This window comes from Denticeps clupeoides, chromosome 4 (genome assembly GCF_900700375.1).
Source record: "Denticeps clupeoides chromosome 4, fDenClu1.1, whole genome shotgun sequence".
Taxonomy (NCBI): domain Eukaryota; kingdom Metazoa; phylum Chordata; class Actinopteri; order Clupeiformes; family Denticipitidae; genus Denticeps; species Denticeps clupeoides.
In genome coordinates this window covers 2,864,918-2,885,239 of record NC_041710.1, presented here as the reverse complement: position 1 = coordinate 2,885,239, position 20,322 = coordinate 2,864,918, and the positions used below count along the sequence as shown (strand labels likewise).

General features: G+C 46.7%; 2 protein-coding genes and 1 non-coding gene across 10 annotated transcripts; 1 reads left to right on the top strand and 2 right to left on the bottom strand.

Moving 5' to 3' along the window:
* Positions 1-2,287: 2,287 nt before the first annotated feature.
* Positions 2,288-12,274, top strand: LOC114788139 (polyhomeotic homolog 3 (Drosophila)). Of its 8 annotated transcripts, none has more exons than XM_028976381.1 (15): positions 2,288-2,453; positions 3,420-3,627; positions 3,837-3,995; positions 5,045-5,134; positions 5,424-5,582; positions 6,610-6,702; positions 7,115-7,313; positions 7,423-7,925; positions 8,017-8,185; positions 9,015-9,259; positions 9,590-9,743; positions 9,906-10,020; positions 10,500-10,638; positions 10,709-10,889; positions 11,295-12,274. In XM_028976381.1, the coding sequence occupies exons 2-15, from the start codon at positions 3,451-3,453 to the stop codon at positions 11,447-11,449; spliced, it is 2,538 nt and encodes an 845-aa protein (XP_028832214.1). In that variant the 5' UTR covers positions 2,288-2,453; positions 3,420-3,450; the 3' UTR covers positions 11,450-12,274. The 8 variants fall into 8 exon arrangements, with proteins under 8 accessions (XP_028832214.1, XP_028832219.1, XP_028832218.1 ...); XM_028976386.1 differs by having other exon boundaries at positions 2,288-2,501; positions 9,015-9,118; XM_028976379.1 differs by having other exon boundaries at positions 2,289-2,501.
* LOC114788141 (PWWP domain-containing DNA repair factor 3A) lies at positions 12,240-20,280 on the bottom strand. Its single transcript, XM_028976387.1, has 13 exons — positions 20,198-20,280; positions 18,668-19,293; positions 18,361-18,568; positions 18,144-18,293; positions 17,997-18,067; positions 16,772-16,857; positions 16,624-16,684; positions 14,953-15,028; positions 14,684-14,734; positions 13,883-14,103; positions 13,066-13,281; positions 12,640-12,728; positions 12,240-12,562 (listed from the first exon to the last, which is right to left on the bottom strand). Exons 2-13 carry the CDS (start codon positions 19,259-19,261, stop codon positions 12,487-12,489), a joined length of 1,899 nt encoding a protein of 632 aa, XP_028832220.1. The 5' UTR covers positions 19,262-19,293; positions 20,198-20,280; the 3' UTR covers positions 12,240-12,486.
* LOC114789422 (U6 spliceosomal RNA) lies at positions 16,450-16,556 on the bottom strand. Its single transcript, XR_003749673.1, has one exon. It is a non-coding gene; the product is annotated as a U6 spliceosomal RNA (small nuclear RNA).
* Positions 20,281-20,322: the final 42 nt, after the last annotated feature.

The window sequence follows — 20,322 nt, the reverse complement described above, 5'->3', positions numbered from 1 at the left end:
GTATTTACAGGGACAGTCCCCCTGGAGCAACTTAGGGTTAAGTGTCTTGCTCAGGGACACAATGGTAGTAATTGGGATTCCCTCTTCACGGGGTCTCCGATCCCAATCGACTCTGTTCTCCTATGTTGTCCCTGGCTGGTGGGACAACTTGTCCTGCTCCATTCGACTAGCCGAGACCACCACCACCTTTAAGAAGCAGCTGAAATCCCACTTGTTCAAAAAGTATTTCAGACCAACACTTACACACGCACTGCACATGTGGCCGGGATGTTATGTAAGATAATTGTATGTATGTCGTGAACTCCAACAAAACTTATTGTAATTGTAAGCTACGGGGTTCATGTGTTTTTTTTTTGTGTGTGTATTTGTGGGTGGGAACGAAAATTTTGGTTCCACATTGTTTGTGTGGTCAGGGTTACATTAATGGCGCACTCTATAGCTCACGTTCACGTGCAGTGTTCTCCATATCATGTGTTGTATATAGGTGTATTAAAGTTATTAAAGTTATGTCATGTTGTTGGTATTATGCTGTGTATTATAAGCGCGTGCGGCGTTGTGCCACACGCGCGGTTCTAAAAAAGAAAAAAAAAGAAATTTTATTTGCCGCCACGTGTTAGCAGAAGCATGTGTCTCGTAGGATGAGAGGAGGGCCGTGACGCGTGTGATCGTTAGCCACTGACTGTACCCTGCTGTGTTCCCACAGGTATGTTAAATGTGAAATGTATGTAACGTAGCCACTATACGATCGTCATTTTCTTTTTTAAAATTGTATTTTAGTATTTTACTGTTGTTTAATGTCACTGTTGGGCTCACCTGTAAATAGTTTAATATATATAATTTAATGACTGAGTTACTGGTTGAATTCATGTGGTGGGTTTATTTTTTGTTTTTTTATTTAATCATATTTTACAAGTTGTATTGACGTGCAGTTACCTCAGTGTGCTGCGGGAGCAGAGAGGGGATGAGAGGAGGGCCGTGACGCGTGTGATCGTTAGCCACTGACTGTACCCTGCTGTGTTCCCACAGAAATAAAATCTCTGTTTTGACACCAACTGATGTGCATGGGTGATTGGATGCTGGTGTGCATCCGTTACACACATACACACTGCACAAGATAATTTTAAAAAATTCGTCCAGCACTTAACAACTCCCGAGCATCTTCTATTCTTGACAAGTTAGGCCTTATCAGGGCTCTTAGTTTTGTAACTCAAAATCTATAGAAACAGAACGAGAATTGATGGTGTCATCCTCTTGAACGAGAATTGCTGGTGTCATCCCATCTTTGGATAGAAGCGTCTGCTAAGTAAAGTAAAGTAAAGTAAAGTAAAGTAAAAGTAAATAACCACTTCTGAAAGCTAGCTGATGTTGTGGAGCCCCCTACAGGCCAAATGGATAAGGTCGTCCGACCGCCACGTAAGGTAGAACGGGAATTCGAAGAAAGAAAGCGCTGAATCGACGTGGTTCAAGTTCACTTGAAATAGCGAATAGTTAAAATAGGCCACGGAAATGGTATGACATCCCTGAGAATAATTAAATCGTTAATTATCAGTTTTTTGTGGAGCCTACTCCCGATCGAACACCTTAAAAAGAATCAGCCGGTGTAGGCAATTAGTTCGTTTCGATCGGGAGCCCTGCGTTACCATAGTTACAGACCGAGTAAGAGCACACAGGCGTCATTTCTCACCGAATACCTTTATTCGTGACATTTCATTAGGTGCAGTGGCCTAACGTGCACACGACGTCCAAGTATCTGCATATCAACATATTTCATAATGCAAAAAAAAGTGTTTTTTAGCTCCACATTGAGCGCTGTGTTGTAAAACATTAACATCTCAACAAAATCCTTGGCGTGTGGTTGGCTCTTCTTGTTCTTAGATTTGTTTTTTGGTTATTTATATATTATGAAATATTATGTGTTATTCATAACACATCATATAAGATATTAGAATACATAATCATTATTATGTATTGTTTTATTTGATTACAGACCATTAACCCTGCCTGGGGTACAAACCAAGCAAAGAATAGAATAGAATACAATAGAAAATAATAGAATATAATAAATTGCCTATATGCCTGTACAATGAGATTAAAAGCAACTCTTTCAGTGCAGACATGTACGTAGAAAACAATACAAGAAAAATACAAAATGTACATTAAAAAAAATACAATAAGGTGTCAGAAATGGCCGGAAATATACGAGATGACCGTGAGAATAAATAAGCGAGCGTGGTTTAATATACACTGACGTCACCAGACGCGCTCCAGCCCCGGAAGCGCAGCCGCCGCCGCCGCCGCAGCCGCCGGAGCCCCGCTGTACAGACTCCTCCTGCACTGCGCGGGGTGCTGTGATGTCGGCCTCCGCCCTCCGCCCTCCGCTCCGTGTCGGGGCGCTGACGCAGTACCGCGGCCGGGACGGCGACGGCGGGCGGCGGAGCCGCAGTGGCGCGCAGGTGACGCCAAGGACCCGCTGTGCGCGACGGACGTCCGCCGATATACATGTACATATTTAAATATGAATATATATGTATATATATATATATATATTTTTATTGTTCTGTTCGATAAATCTCGATAGAAAAGGGGCGTGTCGACGATGATCAGTTTTATCGATCAGCCGCGCCGTCGTGTCTCTGCGCGGGATCTAACGTGACGCGTGGGCGGGTAGGTGTGTCTGTCTAGGGTCGTGGGTCGTGGGTCATGTGGTGCGGGGGTCTCAGGCTTGACGTCACGGCAAAAATCCGCGGGTTCGACCGGTGAATCCAGGCTCGTCGCAAGTTCTCTGTGTGCTTTTTGATTTAACATTTTTTTTTTTGTTTTAATCGCGTTGACATTCGCCGCTTCGTGAATTGTCGGGTGAATACGATCGCGACAAAATAGCCGAAAACGCAGTAAACGTCGGAACGTTTTGCCACGGAAATGAATGGATTAAGATGAATTCAACATTAAAATGATCGCTGAGAAATGAAACCGTTTTTTTCCGATTTGGAGGATCGAATTTTCGCCTTTTATCTGGTTTCAGGGGTAAACTCCGCTTTAAAATGCTCGATCTGTCTAGATATTATCTGCTCATATTACATTTAACATATGCATCATGTATATGTATAATATGCAATATTAATATTTATCATTCCCACTAAATGTATATGTACATTTAACATTTCTAAGAAAGATAAAATGATTTAAAAATTGCTCAAATTTTAAAAGGACACTTTTTACGTTTTTTACACGATTACTGCTATATTTTGAGCAGTGTGTTGATGCATACATTATTCGAAACCCTGCTTGGTGGCCTACATAACAAAATTCGCTAATGAGAATGGACGAGCTGAATTATTTCCTATGATGGAAGGATGAAAACGGCAGGACGTGGTCCGGCAGAGGGGCGTCGGCTTCATTGTACGTCTGTGTCCTTTCAGCCTAACATCTGACCCCGCCGACCTGGGCGGGATGGACAGAAGCAGCCCAGGAGAGATGGAGAGCCAGACCTGCGTGACGGCGGCAACCAGCAGCGCTGCCGTTGCCACGACAACGGCGTTGACAGCACCCGTCAGCCCGACATCACCCGGCGCCCCCACCCGCCCGCAGGCGCTGCCCTTGTCTCCCTCTGACAGGCAGGCTGTGCAGGTACTGGCCATGTTCACGTTGAGAAATATATCGTTGTTTTATTTATTGTGAAATTCGTTACATTAATTAAGCAGCCACAATTCCAAACCTCTGAACAATGGGGGACATAAAGATGTCACTCAGTTCAAAGTTAAAAGAAGAGCTTGTTCGAATATAAAAAGCCACTTATTGTCATATTGTGGATCTACGTTTCTTCTTCTCGATGTCAGGTCATCCAGCAGGCGGTGCCGAGGGCTCAGGGCGTGGCCGCTCAGTACCTGCAGCAGATGTATGCCGCGCAGCAGCAGCATATCATGCTTCAGACCACGGCCCTGCAGCAGCAGCAGCAGCACCTCACTGCTGCCCAGAGCCTGGTCACCGCTCAGCAGGTCAGAATTTTTCTCATTTCGCCCATTGGTGCTGGGGGTGGAGCCAAAGTTGTGGAATATTTTTTATTTATTATCTGCACTGAGGACGAAGGGCACTGAAAAAAGAGCTCCTGGTGAAGTTCCATTGAAAATTACCTGTGTGTTAAGGTGGAAAAGTGATGATAATAAAATGCAATGTGATAAGCTGTGACTGCTCACCATAATGTACTTAAAGGTCCCCTATTAATTCGATGATTTAACGTTAATACGAGTTCCTCTAGCCTGTCTATGGTCCTGCAGTGGCTAGAAATGGCGGTGGGTGTAAAGAGTGCTTTGGTCATTCTGCTTCACCGTTCAGAGTGCGGCAGCTCAGACGGTCGGAGCAGGAATTTGTCCCCTTATGACGTCATAAGGGGAAAGGTTACCTCCCGTTTCTCATGTTTTTTCCGCCCAAAGAATTTCTCACCCCTCCCCTAAAACATTATCTCCACCAACCGTCATGGCTTCCAAACGCATGAAGCATGATCACAAATGACGCGAGACTGGGTTTGTTTTACTTCATGGAAAACGCAGACACGACTTCCTGTCTGCACCAATTGTGGTTGGTGTGGTGTTGATGATGTCATTTCCGCGAATGTCCCCTCAACTTCTATAGGCCGCTCTCCTCCTCGTCCCGCCTCCCTCCTCCTCATTAGCATTTAAAGCTACAGACGGTGAAACGGCGCATCCCGGGAAATCTCATTGTGGGACTGGATCAAAGTGGCTATAATTCTGCACAGAGGATGAATTTCGGAAAGAGACGTCAGATACAGAATTAGTGGACCAATAAGACCGATATAAAAGCAAAACATTTTTCATTTCATGGGACCTTTAAGTGAGCTTCAATGCGTGAAAATTTCTAATAAAAAAAGTTCCATAAATGTTTTTTTGGCATTATAGTCATGCACCTCATCACATTTAAATGTCTTGCAATGGAGTGAGGCGTGAAAGTGGCAGCTTTCAGCCTGCGTGTTACTGTGATTGTCCTCCAAGCCACATGACTACGGTCCCTTTGCCTCACTCTGCTCCAGGCATCACAGCCGGTTAGCAGGCAGCCTTCCTCTTCACCCCCGTCAGCCAGCGGGACTCTAGTCCAGTCGCCCATTGCAGCACCGCCGCTGGTACGTTCAGTTTCGCTTCATTTCCATCCACTGGCGGCGTCCTGCTGCAAGCGAGAGTCCTTGGGAAGGATGAACTGGAGGGGGGAACAAGGGGTAAAGAATATTTCCATAACATCAGCTCTTGGCTGATGGTTTTCTAGCGTTCCTGAGGGACGTTACTGACGTGGAGTATTTGATGAATGTGCTGAGATGGGGTCTCTTAAGTATTTCCAGCAAAGCTTTACGCTTCCCTTTGGAATTACATTTTTCATGCATCATTCATTAGTATCTCTGGAAACTTCTTATTTAGAGTTCGCTGCCAGCATCTCTGGTGACGTCCCAGCCCCCTGTTCGTGTCCAGGGAACCATTTCCACAGCCAAAGGTGGCACAATATCCCATCAGGCCATGCTCATGGGGAATGGCTCTCCAACAGGAAGTCAGGCCCAGATGTACCTGCGCACCCAGATGGTAAGAAGCCAGCATGCGTGAAACTTGGTCCTAAAGGCCTAAATGTGGGATTCCCACATTTCACAAGCTCAAATCTGGTCACCCTAACTTACAATAGTGAAAGGGACAGTCCCCCTGGAGACACTTTTAAGTGTCTTACTCAGGGACACTGTTGTAGTAAGTGGGGCTTGATCTTGGGACTTTGTGGTCTTCCGGTTCACAGGCGAATGTCTTAAGGCAGAATTATACTTGCTGTTAACTATGTACATATGTATGTACGAACAGCCACTGTTCGTATCCTGCGTTCTTTGTAATGGTTCTGTGAACAGAACGTACAGTACAGGCCAAAAGTTTGGACACACCTTGTCATTCAATGTGTTTTCTTTATTTTAATAAACATTTACGTTGGTAGATTCTCACTGACGGCATCAAAAAACTATGAATGAGCAAATGTAGAGTTATGTACTTTGGCCTCCACAGTCACCGGACCTGAACCCTGTCGAGATGGTTTGACATTGACAAGAGTGTGCAAAGCAGTAATCAGAGCAAAGAAACTAGAATATAAAACATGTTTTCAGTTATTTCACCTTTTTTTTTGTTAAGTACATAACTCCACATGTGTTCATTCATAATTGTGATGCCTTCAGTGAGAATCTACCAACGTAAATGGTCATGAAAATAGAGAAAACACACTGAATGAGGTGTGTCCAAAATTGTTGTCTGTACTGTATACGGATACACACACGGGTGTAATACCTGTGTAACTTTATATGGGCAGTGTTGCACGATCTTCACTAAACAGATGCTGATACATTCATTAATTTATTTGGTTTGCGGTCTCAACACTGACCCCTGGTGGTACGGAGTACACACTACAGATTACGACGCACAGTACGGACGCAAGTATATCAGCACAAATGTCAACAACTTGACTGTGTACGGATACGCGTACATAACTCACAGCAAGTATATTTCTGGCTCTACCCGCTAGGCTGCTACCACCTTTTCTCCTTTGTCTCCTTTGTCTCTATTAACCACAATCCCTCAGCTGATTCTCGCTCCTGCTGCCACCGTGGCCGCCATGCAGTCTGAGCTTCCAGCTGTCAGCTCAACACCCGCGTCGCCGACCACCTCTGCACAGGTGAGGACTCCTCCAACAGAGATGGTTCCACAGGATCACGAATACTGGGCTGCTTTGCACACGTAGTGGTGGAAGGAGTCGTGGAGGGGTCGCTTGGTATTGCGGACTTGAGTTCATTTCTCCGCAACACGTAAATGCTTGGTCTGCGTAGTTCGAATTTCACCAGCTTATCAGCTTAATGTCATGTGTCCGCCACTCTATACCCAACGACTGCACTGAACTGGAGCGGTCCACGCGTCCTCCGCAGTTTCTATCACTTCATACCCACAGCTACGTTATCTAAAGGACTGTAATCTACTGAACCTCTGGACACAGCCCATTGACGGTTGATGTGAGGGCAAAAGCTTTTAGGGGTTAAAGGTGCCGTATAATGATTGCTTGTTAGGTTCAGAGCCTTGCTCTCTGCACTCAGCTCCAGGGGGCTTTGGCTCAGAATGTCCATCTGAAGCCCTCGTCACAAGGCCAAGCCGGGGCTCCCCCTCTTCCCAAGATGGCCATTTGTCCCTTGAAGTCCGCCCAGCTGCCTCACACCTCCACCGACACGTCCGGAACCCACTCCCATTCGGCCGAAATTGCCCGGCTGTCCTCCGCCCACCATCTCTTAGCTCCAGGTAACGTGCCTGATGTTGACAACACCAGTCAAAACCTTGCAGCTATTAAATGGACGTTGTGCTTTAAAAAAAAAAACCTCGTTCTAATATTCACTCACGTGTTGATCAGGTGCTCTAAATGGCTTTGCTGTAGTGTACTCACCTACACTGGTTAAGCATAAGCTGCACTGTCCTCCAGGCCAGCGGGGGGCGCAGCCTCAGCTCATCATTCAGCAGAGCACCACCACCCACAGGCAGGTCCAGCCCATCGCGCTACGCGTCACACCCCAGGAGGCCCCTCCCATCCCCCTCCCTCTTCAGCCTCGAGCCAGCCCCCTTCCCCTCGCCGCCCCGCCCCCAGCCTCCACCTCCGGCCAGCCGCAGCCCGCCGCGCCGGAAGCCGCAGCGCTGCAGCCGGGCCCGGAGCCTCCCCCTCCTCCGGCCTCGCTGCGGAGACTCTCCCTGCACTCGGTGCAGGCCCTGGCGGTGCGGTCGGGCCGGATGCTGGTGTCCGAGGACGAGCTGCCTGCGGCAGAGGCGCTGGCGCGGCTGCCTTTCCAGAACCTCCCGCCACCTCAAACGGTAGCTGTGGACCTGAAGGTGCAGCCAGCCGCGCAGGCCGAGGCTCCGCCTGTGAGTCCGCTTCCGAAAAGAAGTTTTCACCGCTGCTGTCACCACCACTCGCCACTGCCGTAGCAACAAGTGACCCTTTTATTTTATTCAGCACACAGCACGGCCTTTTAAAGCCGACGGGACGAGTAGAGAAGGGGTGAGAGAAGATGAGCAACGACGTCCCACCAAAGAGAAGACGCCAACTCCTCCAACGCTGTCGGCCTCAGCAGACACCGCGGGAGACCATGAGGATGGGCCAAGCCAACCAGAACCCTGCCCAGGTAGTTCAATTAAATGTACAGTACAGGCCAAAAACCTTCTCACTTAATGTGTTTTCTTTATGTTCATGACCATTTACGTTGGTAGATTCTCACTGAAGGCATCAAAACTATGAATGAACACATGTGGAGTTATGTACTACATGAAAACATGTTTTATATTCTAGTTTCTTTGCTCTGATTACTGCTTTGCACACTCTTGGCATTCTCTCGATGAGCTTCAAGAGATCGTCACCTGAAATGCTTCTCCAACAGTCTTGAAGGAGTTCCCAGAGGTGTTTAGCACTTGTTGGTCCAGCTCACCCCAAACCATCTGGATTGGGTTCAGGTCCGGTGACTGTGGAGGTCAGGTCTCCACTTTTTGTTAAGTACATAACTCCACATGTGTTCATTCATAGTTTTGATGCCTTCAGTGAGAATCTACCAACGTAAATGGTCATGAAAATAAAGAAAACACATGAGAAGGTGTGTCCAAACTTTTGGCCTGTACTGTATGTGTGCTTTAAATGAAAGTAAAGATTGCCAGTTTTGTTAGAGTTGTAGATAATGCAGGATGGAGTTGTAATATAGTATTTCATATAAGGATCACCACTAGATGGAGCCAGACTGTGACCGGTGATCAGTTTAGCGGCCATGTCCTACCGAGACCACATTTGAAGGTCCGGATGTGTCCTAATTGGGAGAAGGGCTCGTCCGTTCGAGATCCCACCTTGTGGTCTTTAAAACCTCTGATTCTAGGCCACTTAACACACGATAAAATATACTGATTATAATGGGTATTTTAGAATATATTAATGATCATCATACTGTGTTCTTCTCAATCCCTCTGCAGATGAACTGGATTCTCCCAGCGTGTCGTCGAGCAGATCTGTGATCCGATTACCCGAGGACCCCACATATGCCACCAGTCCCCCCCCTCCCCTCATCCCTACCTCGGTAAGAAGCACCAGCAAGCCCCCCGCAGCCGGCCTGCCAGAGAGTCCTGAGGGCCAGCCCTCACAGGCGGTCGCTAAACCCCACATCCTCACACATCTCATTGAGGGCTTCGTCATCCAAGAGGGCCTGGAGCCGTTCCCGGTATGTCCACAAGAGGGAGCTGTAGCGGTTCAGCTGTAAGGTGATGGCAAAAGCCCGCGGTGTTTAATTGCATCAACAGCTTGAACATGGTTGGGCTCTCCTACTCCGGCTGAGCTCCAACTGCTCAGCCAATTAATAAATGATATGAATGAAATCATTAATACAAGAAAACTGCTTTTTGTGGATATTGAACCAGGGCCCTGCAACTCTCATGTTAAATAAATAAGCATCAAAATTTTCAGATCTCAGTTTCATTAACAACCATATTTTCTAAGCTACCCCATGCATGACTATGGAGGAGAATTTGATGTTTGAGCGTCTCCTGTTCAGGTCGGCAGGTCTTCTTTGGTTATGGACCAGCAGGCCTCATTGCCTGACGACCAGAACATGACGGCAAATGGGGAGGCGGGAGATGAGCTGCTGGACACGGAGCAGCCAGAGCTGTCATCTGACTCTGATATGGACGATGCACCTCTCGAGGACGGTGAATGCAACACTTAATGTATAATAACGCGTCTAATAATGTGAAAAGGATATAAATTATTAACACAGTGTGAGATAAACTCAAATTAAATACAAATCATGAGATATAATTAAATATAGAAACTGCCTGTGTGTGTGTGTGTGTGTGTGTGTGTATTTTCAGAGCACTCGGCAAACATGCTGTCGGACGTGCTGCAGTGTGAGTTCTGTGGGAAGAGGGGATACGCTCACACTTTCCTCCGCTCCAAGCGCTTCTGCTCTATGTCCTGTGTCAGGAGGTGCGTCCCGCTTGCCGAGCCTGCAGACGGGCGAATTAAAACCGGGTAGCGCTGATTACATACGCAGAACACTGTTCGTTTATAATCTACTTAAATTTTTTCACTACTGGTGAACATTTTAAATGCAATTCGATATTTGGCCACTACTAGTAGTGTGGCGCTGTTTCATGCAAAGACTGCAGAGCTCAGACGGCACACGTTTCAGGTGAAATTTTCTTTAAAGATACTGTTCACAGAAGGCTTGAATAAGACAAATTAGCTAAATGCTTAAACAAGTTTTTTTTTATATTGAAGCATTGTGAATTTAAGAATATTTTAATAATGAGCCGCTCATGCAAACACTCTCTTCTAAATGATTAGAAATAATTGAGTTCATCATTAGCATGTTTTGTATTTTTGAAGAGTTCACCATCCATGGATGTAAATCTAAGCAATATTGCACACTCGTGTGCATTCCGTCATGTTCCTGGCTGACGCAGGTTCAATGTGAGCTGTACAAAGCGCCTGAGCTTGCTAAAGGTGGATAAGGCAAGCCGCTGGCCGCACAGGCCCATGGGCAGACGGGGGAGGCCACCCAGACGAGCAGACGCCATTTCCAGAGATCACTTCCTCAGACAGGTCAGTCTCGCGGTACTCATTCACCATCGTAATGCAGCAATACAAACTCAACTGTCCTTCAACCCTGCAGCTGTCTACCGGCAAGGACGACGGGGAGGAGCCTCCGGTTCCAATGACGACCAGGCTGCGGCGCCAGACGGAGCGGGAGAGGGAACAGGAGCGAGGGCAGGACCAGAGGCTGAGGGAGTCCCAGTCCCGGCCGTCTCTGTGGACGGTGGAGCAGGTGTGCTCCTTCATCGGCTCCTTACCAGGTGATATTCTGATACTTTTATAAAAGAGGAGGAGCCTGAGGGCATGATTGACATCTACCACTTTAAACCCCTTCCTGTCAATACAGAGTATACCAACAATCACTGATTTAATTCAAGTGTTCTTATAGGTCAGCGTTGCTCAAGAGTTGACATCCATGGGCTAGACGGGTACCTGCTCAATTTTTTTTTTTTTTTTTACATTTACATTTACAGCATTTACCAGACGCCCTTATCCAGAGCGACTTACAATCAGTAGTTACAGGGACAGTCCCCCCCTTTAGCAACTTAGGGTTAAGTGTCTTGCTCAGGGACACAATGAACCTGGGTCTTCTGGTTCATAGGTGAGTGTGTTACCCACTGGCTACTACCTTTTAATTTCTTTCCTTCTGTTCCTCTTCTTGTCAGGATGTAGGCAAATCTCGGAGGAGTTCCGCTCCCAGGAGATTGATGGTCAGGCCCTTCTGCTGCTCACTGAAGACCACCTCATGAACGCCATGAACTTAAAACTGGGCCCCGCCCTCAAAATCTGCGCCCAAATCAACACGCTAAAGGAGCCCTGAGAGCAGAGGGCCTTACAACAAACTCCTCCTCTCCTCTCACTCGCGTTGCCACGCCTTGGGCGGTTTGCTGCCGGACCGTTATCGGCGAGATCCGTCCCTCAGATACAGGGACACCAGCCGCATCCATCGCAGGCTGGTGTAGCAGGTTTGGAAATAATAACCCCCCGGTGGGGAAATCGAGGTGCGGTGCCAGCTTTTCCAAAACAGAAGCAACGAGAAAGGTGCCCACTGAACATTTGTATTATAGAGTGAAGAAATCTTCAATCGCAGCGACCCCCGTTCATTCAGTGCTCGGATACAGCAGTATTAGTTGAGACCAGATGAGATTTATATTATTTGTGTGTGTGAATCTGTTAGCGTCGCTTCTGCCAAACCCCTTTTCACCACGTCATATGACGCCAAGATCTCAGAAGGTCCCTTTCGTTACTGTCCCCTTTCTTTTTCCTTCACGGTCGCGTCCATTTGTGACATTTTACAACAGCATTTGAGTATTGCCAGTGCAGACTGGCTACTAGAGGTTGAGAAGACCAGAGGGTCATGGGCCAGAAAGACGCTGGTTCTCACACGCTACTCCTCACGGCCGCCCGCTGCTCCGGCACCATTTTGTCGTGTGCACTGTGTGCGGCCCAATGACAAATAATCCATTTGAAATGGTTAAAAACACCCTTTATTTGTGTTCCAGCAGCCCAGAAGGGTTTAAAGCAAGTGTGTAAACGTGTCCTTAATATTTAACTCTATAAATGTACATAAATAAAGATAAGGGAAATGGATATCGACATTTATACAAAAAGAAAATAAAACATTTTTAATGAAACATTGAAATAACATTTCATTAGGAGAATTTGCTGCCTCCGTTCACATTGGAATAATAATAGTCCCTGAAGCCCCTGAAGCAAACACAGCTTATGTTACACACTGCAACATTATCTTTGGCAATATAAAATTCATGTGTACTGTATATACATTAAGTGCATTTTTTGCAGTTCGTGGTCAGGAAATCCAGCCCGGCCCATCCGATTCCCGTAAAAGAAGGCCACTCAGTTTTCGTTTGCTGGAGGCTCTGGGGCCACCTTCATCCGCTGCTCAATCCGCATGTCGAACTCCTGCTGCTCTCTGAGGAACAAGAACCAACCGACAAATGAGGACCAGGTATCCAGAGATACGAGCCCTGTCTCCGTGGCGTCTCCCACCTGTTACTGAGGCAGGGTCCTTTCTGATATTTCTCCTCCGCCTTCTGTAAAGAGATATTGTCCACTCCAGCGATGGCACAGATCAAGGCCTAAGAAGAGAAATCGCGTTCCCTTTTGGTATGTTCAGCCAGGACATGAAATCACATCTCCAGCCTTGACCAGACGCCCTTATCCAGAGCCATTTACAATCAGTAGTTACAGGGACAGTCCCCCCTGGAGACACTCAGGGTTAAGTGTCTTGCTCGGGGACAGGACGGTAGTAAGTGGGGTTTGACCCACTAGGCTACTAACACCACATGCTGTGATAAACTAAACTAATCCGAACCCAATATTTGGATAATTATTCTAAGGGAGAAATATTCTCTGGCTACTTACTGTAGTAAAAAGAACAGTGTACTACTGAACAGCACAATTTCTGCCGCTCACCTCAGGAAACAACACGTCTGTTATGAAGCGGATATTGTCCAGGCCGAGCAGACGGGAGACGTTCTGTGCGGAGGCGTCCAGCAGGCCCTCCAGGTAAGAGAAGACCTGGTCCTGCTGCTCCTCCTCCTCCAGGTAAACCATCACAGCCCGCATGGAGCGGCTGGCCTTCTGGAGCGCCCGAAGCCATTTGGACGCCGCCTGACCGCTGATCACGCCCTGTGGCGGGAACAACCGACATTATCTTCCGTTCCGTCCAATAACACCACCGACTGAACACCTTCAAATTCAAAAGCAGCCTTCAACTAACCGATGGACAAGTTAAAGGTGCAGCAGAACGTAGAGAACTTAGTCCATCCACTAGGGGGCGAATATGTTTTGATGCACTTTCAGCTAACGTGAAGTTATTGTTAACGTGAAGCGAAGCACAGAACACGGTGACACGGTTTAACGTGTCCTCTGCTTTTAACCATCACCCTGAGTGAGCAGTGGGCGGCCATGACAGGCACCCGGGGAGCAGTGTGTGGGGACGGTGCTTTGTTCAGTGGCACCTTGGCGGTTCAGGATTCAAACCAGCAACCTTCCGATTACGGGGCCGCTTCCTTACCGGCAAGGCCACCCACTGCCCCAGTATCTTTCACGCCGGTTTAACACAAGGGAGAGCGTCAGGATTTATTCAGACCTGAGCTGCTGGATGCCACATCTGTGTGACAAATGTAAGGGGGAAACTCTCATTTCTTCCCGTTATATAGCAGCTATTGTCGGAATTTCCTCGCGCCTGTGACTCAACGTGCCAAACGTCACGGTTTTCACGTCCTACCAGCAGGCGCCTCTCCGCCCCGCGCTTCTTCACGATGAACTCCACAAGCTTCTTGTTGGCGCGTGTCCGTGCCGCCAATGAACGGTCAGGCAGAAGCTTCTTCTCCTGCGGTGTGTTAAAGCCCTCCTCCTGTGTCGTGTTAAAAAGCTCATCCGGAATGTGCCGTCCAGGGAAATTGAGATCTGACGTCTCCTGAGAATTGTCCCGTCTCAAAGGGCCACCTGGGTAGGAAAGTAGATGAAAGAAATACTCTTAACTAATACCGTAATGTTTATTCTCCTGACTATTTTTTTTGTTTTTAAAATATAATGTTCTTTGCACTTATTAAATTAGTTGATGGGCTCTTTTAAACAGGAGTTGTTGACTTAAAGGTCCCCTGACATTAAATTTATTTCACACACACACACAGTCTCTTTCTGAAATTCAGCCGTGGTGCAGAATTACAGCCACTTTGAAACGCTGAAGCAGAATGACCTTTCGCCATTTCTAGCCACTGCAGGACCATAGACAGGCTAGAGGAACTCGTATTAATGTTAAATCATCTCACAGAGCCACATTTTCATAATAGGGGAGCGTTAAGTCTAGTCATACTGGTATGAAGATCAGATGTGTGCTACGGGGCACTGATGTACGTTTCTCTGGACAAGACAAACTGCTAAATGCCACAAAATGTGAAAGTTTGGTTATTCTGGTTATTCATAACTGTGGTTTAATTCCTCCAGAATCTGCACCCCTTTTCCGGTACCACTGCTCCTCTTTCCTCTGAAGACAGAACTGTACCAAACACGTTGAACAACTTACTGATGCCATCTGTAAAGTATTCCAGGAAGGAGCCAGAAAAAGATCCACATCCTATAAAAAAAAATATTAAAATGTAAAAATACATTTGTGGAATTTCAACCAAAAACAACCACTAGCCTGGCGACTGCACACAACATTTGTTTCTGTTCTTGCATTCAAAAACTTTAACCCATTAATACAAGCAAAGATCAAAAGCACATTTGATCTATTCAGGACAGGTATAGATCTATTCAGTTCTAAGAAACAGCAGGGCTAGAAGAAAGATTTACCGATGCGGATTCTGTAGTCCTGGATCAGCTCCAGAGACCATATTATGGCCTTCCCATACTCCTCTTTGGCTTGCTCCTGGGCCAGCACAGAGATACAGAAGGAGGGCTTGTATCCAAGTTCACAAACTAGATTTAGCTTCTTTTTTTTTTTTTTATTATTCAGAAATAACACAGCAGACATAAACAGCATTCATTGAATAGAACATTCCTGTTTTCCCTTTAACACAATTCCCAACAGACAAACCTCCCCACCCCTTCCAACCGCCGAGTACACTCATCCAACATTAACAACAATTATTAATAAAATGCATCAATTAGAAAAAAAGGCCATACTCACTGTGCCTATATAATTATATACAAGCAAATGCACCACATTGTGAGCTGTGTACACGATAAATAGATGGCCAATCAAGCCAAAATGCCCCTCCGCCCCACACACACACACACACATTCTCCAAGCACCAAACACACCCAATTCTGTAGGAAAGAAGAAGACGGTTACGGAGTGGTGGGACACTAGGACCAGGCCCCAGGCAAGAAAGAAGAGCGAATACGTAATGTTTACTAGCTGTGTGAACTGAAAAAAATACGTTTAGAAATAAATAAGACTTAACGCATAATGCAAAGTTGGCAGTTCACAGCAGACGCTCTTATCCAGAGCGAGCCAGTCGGTAGTTACAGGGACAGTCCCCCCCTGGAAACACTCGGGGGTTCACGGTCTTGCTCAGGGACACAACGGTAGCGAGTGGGCTTTGAACCCGCAAGGCGGGTGTTTTAGCCCACTGGGCTACTAGCACCCCGCACTGCAGTGAAAATGATGCTGCGGTGACCATCAAACCAGGTCCGACAGAGACACAGGCCCAGAATCACAGTCGTCTCTCCTGCCAAACCTCTAAACTTCAAGCCAGCGTCTGCTGTGGACGGTGCTACGTTTAATGATCAGCCGTACGTAAAGCACTGCGTACTCCATTTAAACAATGTGATGCATTTACATTTACAGCATTTACCAGACGCCCTTATCCAGAGCGACTTACAATCAGTAGTTACAGGGACAGTCCCCCCCGGAGACACTCAGGGTTAAGTGTCTTGCTCAGGGACACAATGGTAGTAAGTGGGGGTTTGAACCTGGGTTACTACCACAGCTGCTTCGCAATGACAGGTTTCTTCTTCTTGACACGTGCCCGCGATGCTACTCAACGGGAAACTGGCGGTGAAATCAACCAGGTTAACTGTTTCAGGCTTTTTCTGCCCCGCCGTTATTTGTCCAGCCTTGTTTTTCAATGTGAAGTGATTGTCAGCAGCACAGCACACGGTGCACACAGTGAAATTTGTCCTCTGCATTTAACCCATCACCCTGAGTGAGCAGTGGGCACCCGGGGAGCAGTGTGTGGGGACGGTGCTTTTGCTCAGTGGCACCTCAGTGGCACCTTGGCGGATCGGGATTCGAACCTTCTGATTACGGGGGGCGCTTCCTTAACCGCCAGGCCACCACAGCCCCAAAATATGGAGTGTTTCACGGATTAGCGTGTGGTCCTTTCGCAGGGGCCATGCTAACCTTCTCTGTATCGAGGCAATTTTAGTGTACGTGCAGCTGTAGCAAGCACACTTTTAGAACCAGAGGACGGGGGGGGGGCAGAACTGAGAGACACAAATGAAGTAGAATCGATTTACCTTCAGGGTGTCAGCGGCATCCGAGTCAAAGGGCTTCAGCGTTTTTAAAGACACAGTCAGGCTGCCGGAGTAAAAATGTTTCAAAGAAAACATCATGAAAGTGCGAGATGGAAACGTTCCCGGCCTCGAGTGCCCGTTCGCTACTTACCCCTTTAAACGGCGCTTGCTGTCAGACAGGAAACTGTCAACGAACACAACGCTGGCTTTCTTGTTCTTATGGTTCACACGCTTAACCTGAAAACGTGTACACTGCAGGTAAACGTACCTCACAAAAGTGAGTGCACCCCTCACATCTCTGTAAAAATCTCATTATTAATGGGGACAACACTGGAGACATGAAACTTTGATACAATGTAAAGTTGTCAGTGTACAGGTTGTAAAACAGGTTTTAAAACGTAAAATAGCAGGTTTTGAATGTAAATTCGCGTCCTACCCAAATAACTTTGCTCAGGAAAACTAAGAGATGTGTGGCCACACAAAACACACACTTTGGACATTTTCAGTAAGGGGGGTGTACTCACTTTTGTGGCAAAATGCCAGTTATTTTGAGCAAACTAATATTAATCTTATGAATATATATATACAGTACAGGCCAAAGGTTTGGACCCACCTTCTCATTCGACGTGTTTTCTTTACATTTACGTTGGTAGATTCTCACAGAAGGCATCAAAACTATGAATGAACACATGTGGAGTTATGTACTTAACAAAAAGTGGAGACCTGGACTCCACAGTCACCGGACCTGAACCCAATCCAGATGGTTTGGGGTGAGCTGGACCAACAAGTGCTAAACACCAACTCCTTCAAGACTGTTTGAGAAGCATTTCAGGTGACGACCTCTTGAAGCTCATCGAGAGAATACCAAGAGTGTGCAAAGTAGTAATCAGAGCAAAGAAACTAGAATATAAAACATGTTTTCATGTTTTATATTTCACCTTTTTTTGTTAAGTACATAACTCCACATGTGTTCATTCATAGTTCTGATGCCTTCAGTGAGAATCTACCAACGTAAATGGTCATGAAAATAAAGAAAACACGTTGGATGAGAAGGTGCGTCCAAACGTTTGGCCTGAACTGAATATTTTTCAATTTATTATAGTTATACAAGTTGGACACTGACATTACAAAGTCCTTACAAAAAGGTGTGTACTCACTTTTGTATATAACATTTGTTTGTCGCAATTTGGGACATAAATCCAAATGAGGCAATGCTCAAATTTTAGAGATTTAAAATCCACATTAACAGTTAATATTCATTCATCATATGAACTATGAAGGATAATAAATATCATACAGTGAACTCTACTACTTAAACGTCTTGTAAGAATATGTAAAATGAATGTGAATTTATATTACCATAGCATAAAACATACCACAGCTGGCCAGTATGGATACTTCCTGTACTTGCACCAGACACACATTCCCGGACTAATGGATGATGGCTCTGAAAAGGAGGAAGAACCTCATTTACTGATTTTTTTTTTTGATGGTTTGCCTTCGTTTTACAGCGAGTTGCTCACTTCTTTCTAAAAAGCTGGGTAGTTCGTCATCATCATCATCAAGGTCCTCCTCCTCTTCTTCCTCCTCCTGCTGCTGCTGCTGTTGTTGCGTAGGATCTGCCTGGAGAACCAGCTCCATGGATAAATCAGAGGACAGACCCGATACCTGGTCTGAACAGAACCCAGCACGGCGTCAGGGACCACCTTCAGTCAGTCAAAGGTTCTACCGTGTAGGTACCTGGTTCTTGCAAGTCCTGAGGTTGGAACCTGGTTCTGGCACGAGGCGGCGTCGGCTGAGGAGCTGCGCTCCTCCTGCTGCGCTTGGCAGGCGGGGGGGCGTTCTTCTTCTTCTTCCCTTTCTCCCTAGATCTGTTGGTCTCGCCAGGCGGGGCGGATTTCGCAGGTCGGCCCCGACCCCTTCTGCTCAGAGCGTCACCCGAGGAGACCTGAGACAAAAAAAAAAAAAAAAACACACCATGAGACGTTTCTTCTCACTAAATGGACCATGCACCTGGCAGCAGAAGAGCGCAAGAACCCAACAGTACCGTGCTGGTCCCAAACAGCTTCCGTTTCCGGAGGTTCGGCACCCTGCCTTTCGTCTCGGACGCGGACTGCCTGCTCTGTGGTCGCGGGCTGCCTGCGGGCGTGGAGCTGTGACGGGGCCAGAGAGCCAGGAGAGAGCAGCTGCGCCGCGGGGTGCCCCGGGGCGATAAGACACGGCTGTCGGGGGCGGGCACTTTATTCCTCAAGTTGTACGACGGCACATTCGGTGAGTCTGTCATCACGAGAGCCTCGCAGTGGTTCTGTAACTGTCCCATACTCCGCCCATGCCTCCCCTTCTGTGGTGACGTCACCGAAGGTCTTTTTCCTCGGCCTGTTGAGGCATCAGAGAGACCCGTTCCTATTCCGGACTGGCAAATCTTGCCCTTGCCCCCCCCGCCCGTACCGGCTCCTGATTTACATCCACCCTCTGGAGTTCTGGGGCGTGTCTCGGTGGGGCTGAGGGGGACACCAGAGTTTTCAGAGGAGATCTGGGCTTTTACATCAGCCGTGGCCTTCACCTCTTGGCTACGGCCCCTCTTGCCCTTTGTCCTTCCACCTCGTTGGCATTTTATTGAAGATTTGTTTGAGGACTTCATTTTGGGATATTCCCTTTCTCCGTTCTGGCAGTCTGGATGTGAAAGCAAACATTCCTCAATGTCATTTACAAAATTTAACACGTTAAAACTTCATTACTTCATTAACTTGATATTGGTGGTTCTGGTGGTTTAAATGGATCAGTGATCCCATTCAGTGGCAGGAGTCACCACATCCTGATATTTAGAATGACCTCACCAGAAAATGAATTCTGGAATAAACATTTTATTCTTTGTAGAGAAAGTATATATTAAGTGTAAATAGATACTGGAATACTCTTGGCTTTTTACATTTTTTCTCATTTTACTTTATATATGGTGCCAACTTTGTGTGGAATCACAAACTGCCATATGAAGTGATACTTTTCCCACCATGACAGTTTTTTCTGCTATTTTCTTAATTTGTTATTATTAAAAATGTTCAGAAAACAGGTTCTCTTATGGACAAAAACAACTTTTTCCTTTTTGTTAACTCTTTTGCTTTCGTTTTGTTTGCATTGAATTTTGTGTAAAACGAATTGTGTGCAGTTTTGTATGCATATCTCCTGTATTAACTTGTGAAAAAAAGGAAAATAAAAAGAAACGGTTCGTGTTGTAAATGTAAATGAAACGTTTGATCGGCATGGTAAATACCACAAATCTCAAAAGCCCCTTCGTCCCTCCCCAAAATCAGTTTCGTTTTACCACACAACGGTTGTGTCCTGCACAACCGCATCCGATTAGAACGAACAGTGTATGCTAGTGCGGTATAACTATTTGATTGAAGCATCGGAGGAGTTTGAGGGAGTTTTATTCACCTTTAACTCGCCGCTGCTTGCTTGCTTGCTGCTCTGACGTTTGACCGGTGATTGGGCAACGCGTCGCTAACTTAACATCCGACCCCCGTCACGGCTTCCCGGGGGGCAGCATGCGGCCCCTGTCGCGGCGGCCGGCACTCACCCTCTCGACAAACATGGTTTAATTCGCCCTCACTCCCGGAGGTCCGCGGTTCTTCACCGTCGTCGTGCGGCCGCCATCTTGTCGCCCTCTAACCAGGAAGTGAAAGTTGGCCGCGCTAAGCTAAG

Coding starts and splice junctions, on each gene's coding strand:
- LOC114788139 (XM_028976381.1), top strand. CDS start 3,451: ATGGACAGAAGCAGCCCAGGAGAGATGGAGAGCCAGACCTGCGTGACG. Junction 10,021..10,499: donor TCTATGTCCTGTGTCAGGAG/GTGCGTCCCGCT, acceptor TGGCTGACGCAG/GTTCAATGTGAGCTGTACAA. Junction 10,639..10,708: donor GAGATCACTTCCTCAGACAG/GTCAGTCTCGCG, acceptor TCAACCCTGCAG/CTGTCTACCGGCAAGGACGA.
- LOC114788141 (XM_028976387.1), bottom strand. CDS start 19,261: ATGAAGTCCTCAAACAAATCTTCAATAAAATGCCAACGAGGTGGAAGG. Junction 18,294..18,360: donor TCAGGACTTGCAAGAACCAG/GTACCTACACGG, acceptor GGTTCTGTTCAG/ACCAGGTATCGGGTCTGTCC. Junction 14,104..14,683: donor ATACTTTACAGATGGCATCA/GTAAGTTGTTCA, acceptor TTTCCTACCCAG/GTGGCCCTTTGAGACGGGAC.